Source organism: Montipora foliosa, chromosome 1 (assembly GCF_036669935.1).
Source record: "Montipora foliosa isolate CH-2021 chromosome 1, ASM3666993v2, whole genome shotgun sequence".
Classification (NCBI taxonomy): Eukaryota; Metazoa; Cnidaria; class Anthozoa; order Scleractinia; family Acroporidae; genus Montipora; species Montipora foliosa.
Window position 1 is genome coordinate 22275011 of NC_090869.1, and position 4531 is coordinate 22279541.

Here is a 4531-nt window from a genome sequence, read left to right on the forward strand (position 1 = left end):
GTGTGTTTCTTTGCGCTGATGAATGGAAGACAAAATTTGCAGATGAGACGCTCTCTCTCTCTCTCTCTCTCTCTCTCTCTCTGTCTGAGAGAGTCTGGACTCTAGGTTTTCTGCGTAGCCGCGTAGCCGCGTAGCCATCTTCAAACTCTACTTGTCCTCTGTAAGACAGCCTGCATTCTGCGTTTCTGCGTAGCCGCGTAGCCACACTTTTCAAGATCTCTTTTGGAGTGGAGGGGTATTCAGCAGTTAAGCCGAAATACATTATTCCTTTAACGTGTTTGCCCATGAAGGTTTCTTTGGTGATTTTTTCGGGTAATATCTTCAGTTGCAGTGCACGTGTATTTCTAGAATTGCGCGCAGTAAAATCATGATACGTTTGCCTGTTAATTTTTTGATGGAGTACGAACAGTAAGATGGACTCGCAAAGTTTCTTTTATTGTTGTACCATTGATCTCTCTGGAAACATGCCATTTTAGTTTCTGGAGTGTGAGTTTTAAGTTAAATCAACTGGAAATATTATGAAGTGTGCAAACAAACCGTGTCATGTACAGTAAAGAAATATAGCAGTTTGATACAGCGATATTCAAAACATGCATTCGTGTAACTTGCGATTTTATCAGCATCTCCTCCTGTTGATATATATGTCCCTTGTCTCACCCAGGAAACCAATATGCATCGGTTTTCATTGCCATTTGAAAGAACCAGCTATTTAGCTTTCAAAACATCAGGGAAGTTTGTGCCAAAGTACTTTCAACCCCATCGCCACAGATAAGAGCTCGACAACGGAATCGCTAATTTCACTCGTTCCAGAGATTCAAACCCGATTCTGGACAAGTTATGAGATATTTCAGATGGCATATCTCCATTTATACAAATAAAATCAAGTTGCACCGTCCACGGCATTGTAAGAACAAAAGGGAGCAAATTTCTTCCTACACTTATGGCGGATTAGTCTCGAGGACTTCGCGAGAGCTCCGCGCAATCACGATGGCATTTTCACTTCCGGCGTTTCAACAGCCAATCAGATCACGAGTTTGGTCGGCCAAAATTTGGCCGACCAAACGGAATATTCTTGAGAGACTTTTGGTCAGGCCCAATTTTAGCGAGCGACGACATAAGAGAACATACGAGCGAAGCTAAAAGTGGGCCTGATCGCAGGTTAGCTGATAGTTGACTGGTCAGTACAGACCTAACTGCGCTGGGCCTTCACTAATAACCTCAGATACGTATTCTCGCTTTAAAATGAGAAAAGTGATACAAAAGCAAGTTACTTGTTGCTATGATGTCTCACAACCAGAAGTCCGTAGCCTGTAGTGGAATGCGGCCAATCAGTTTTTCGGTATTATCTATTTTTAGCACGGCTCCTGCTTGATTTTTGCGGGAAATAAACGTAGCGGAATTGTTTTAAGGCATTCCCTCTTGCGTTTACTTGGCATGCCATGTCGTGGTTGTAGACCAATCAGAGGCGTTGTGTTGAGGCCATCAGGCCCAGTCCGATTGGCCATAATATTATTTGGGCGTGACCCATATTCTAAATTTAGAAAATACAGTAAACTGATTTGCCATGGCCGAATTAGAGGGATTGTGGGCTTCTGTCAGTACTCTTGTATGAAGCATGAAGTTAGGGTTAGGATATTTGTTTCGTTTCAGCCTTAGCGTTAAAGTTGTCCCGATCTTTGTGAGGAAGCTTGGGACATTAATTTCACCCAGGCTCCTTTGTAAACATGACGCCGACGGCCTATATTACCTCGATCATATTTACTTCTCATTAACATAAAAGGACGCCAATAATTGAGTATGAAAAAACTTTTGTTTCGGCCTCAAATCACCCCCCTAATGCAGACAATTTTGCCAGTGCGAGCAGGCTCTCCGGAGGACATAACCCACCGCACAGAGAGAGCGTCACGCTCGCAGGCTACAGACAATAGCACGAGGATATATTGAATGGTAATTTTGAAAGCTGACAATCATGGAACCACGCCTGAATGACTATCATTGCGAATGAGTCCGGAGGGCGGTATTGACCCGGAAATATCACTATAATGGCCAGACAAGTCCTCAAGATTTTAGAAAATGTTTTTACGAGAAAGAGAAAAACACTCCAAACAAAAAAGGAATTGAATGTTGACCATTGCTGAACTTTGGAGAAACAAGGATCGTTTAAACGTGACAAACGAACGGATGCTCCCCCCCCCCCCCCAACAACCGAGCTAATTTTGCGAGTCACACGATACCCAAAACTACAATTTATGCTACAGATTAGAAGGAAGTAGTACAGAGATGAACGATGCCGCTTCAGACCAGCGTGAATGAATCTAAAGCCCTCGCGCTCATAGATTTCGCCACAGACTACCACCTTCCGAAAACTGTACAAATTGTTGAAGGATACGAATCTCTTGAGAAAGAGGAATTATCTTGGTCCCAAGGCGAAATTGTCAACTTGCACAGTTTGAAAGAGCAGGTCCTGGCGATAGCTCGAGATGAGAAAGGACAAAACTTTGCGATCCCTGTAACATATCCGAAAAGAATCTTCGAGATCATCCCGAAAAGTAGCAATGCCGACGATCCATGCAGAGGTACTGAACGTGTGAATAGTGCCAAGTTAATGACTGTCAGAGAGATTTTGGATGTTCATAAAACACCAATATCTGTGCGAATTGAGCATGGCTTAGCAGAAGTAATGGATGGAAATAACAAAACACCCTTTGTCAAGTTTGCCGGAGTGTTTCTCTTTACGGAAACAGTGAAACGAAAAATATTTATAGCTTCCACGATGATCGGCAAACAGTTGAGAATCCTGTCGCTGCCAGTGGACTTGCAGATAACCGTCAAGCGAGAAAGGAGCAAACTTCCGCCGATAATGTTCTCCCACATCTGTCATTTAATAAAAAGTGAAGCGAACATCGATGCGACAATTACATCTGGTAGCTCTGGAGATGCATCATGGTTCTTTGATCTCAATGAAGAAACCAAAATCGAAAGGCCAGCGGACGATGACGATGATGTGTACGACGAAATTCGTCCTCCTGTTCCAGCTCGATCGCCAAGCCTGCGGAAATTCAAACAACACAACAGCAGAAGCAAGGATCATGTTCGTTACACACCTAACCCCAGGAAAATCGTAACAACTGAGAAATCTTCGGGGCCTGCTGTGGCACCCCGACAAAAAGCAACGCATCGACAGCCGCCAGTCGCTCCAAAGCCGGCAGTACCGGTGAGAAGAAGCTTCCCGAGTGAAATAAGCAAGGCCGCTGAGCGCGACTTAGAATCGCAGGAGTACTGCGAAATAAAGGAGGTCATGCCAGAAATCCAAAACAGGGCTCAAGGAGACGCAGACGAGGCTTTGGTGAAGAAAAGAATTCAGAAAAAAGGACCAGCCGAAATGGACGAAGCCTCAGAGCTCTCGGTCAGTTCAGGATATTCAAGTTTGAACACTTTGCACAGTCTAAATCGTAAACAGACAGTTAATGAATTCAGTCAAAAATTGAAAGATATGTCAGTTCCTGAAGTGAGTGAGTGCTTGAAAAAGTTAGGATTGAGCAAGTATGTGGACTCATTTGCAGAGGAATTGATCGATGGAGTCATGCTAATGGCACTGGACGATGAAATGATGCAACAGTTGGGTGTAGAAAAGTTACACAGGAAGAAACTGTCGTTGTTCATTCAAGAAGGTTATACACCAAGGCGTTAATTGCATGAATTAACCTTGAACGTTGCTAAATCAACTGTCCGAATTTATAGTATGTTAGTCCCGACGTTTAGGAAGTCTCTTCTTTTCTTTTTAAGTTGAATATTTTCAATTGTAATATTTGTATAAAAAGCGCAGCCACGGCAATAGTCACGCATCAAATGTAAATCATTGTAAAGTTTTTCGAGAAATGAAGCTGATATCAAGTTTGATTCAGTAAAGTGTTTTCCAATGTTTTCGCTTATAAGCATACCAAAAAAAAATTAATAAGGACAAAGGAGAAAATAATAATGACTGAAATTATTTTGAGTTTTCATTATAATAGAGAAAGTGATCACGAATTTTGTTACGCATGTTTTCCCCTGAATTTTGTTTGTTCAACGGTAAAATGTTTGGTTTATCGCCAGCAGTTTCTCAATAGGAGGTATCAATCATGTATACTTTCGACATATTCAGAGGTGCCAACCTATGGAGATCTAAAATCTGGAGATTTTTTTCCATCCGGTCTCCTCACCCCTCCCCCCTCGATCAACCTACCCACTCCCCCTCCCCTTCACCCCCTCCCCCCTAAACGCACCCACCCATCCCCCAGCAGCTCTTTCAGAATACAAGAATAACTGCGGGAAAACAGGGTACTTATGTCAAAAATTTTTATTGGTTAATCGGAGATCCAAACAAAAAATCGGTTATATGGCGTGTGTTTGAAACTCAGAGATGAAGAAATGCATTAAGAAACAATGAAACGAGTTTGAAAAAAGCGATTTTTTTAAAACTTGGGGATGGAATTTGAGTCTAGAATGGAGAAACGTCTGTGAAAGGTTCAGAGTCGTTTTTATCCGGGAG

General features: G+C 42.5%; 1 protein-coding gene across 1 annotated transcript; it reads left to right on the plus strand.

Annotated features, from left to right (window-relative positions):
• Positions 1 to 1184: 1184 nt before the first annotated feature.
• LOC137976002 (uncharacterized) lies at positions 1185 to 4029 on the plus strand. Its single transcript, XM_068823249.1, has one exon. The coding sequence runs from the start codon at positions 2288 to 2290 to the stop codon at positions 3689 to 3691; it is 1404 nt and encodes a 467-aa protein (XP_068679350.1). The 5' UTR covers positions 1185 to 2287; the 3' UTR covers positions 3692 to 4029.
• The last annotated feature ends 502 nt before the right edge of the window (positions 4030 to 4531 follow it).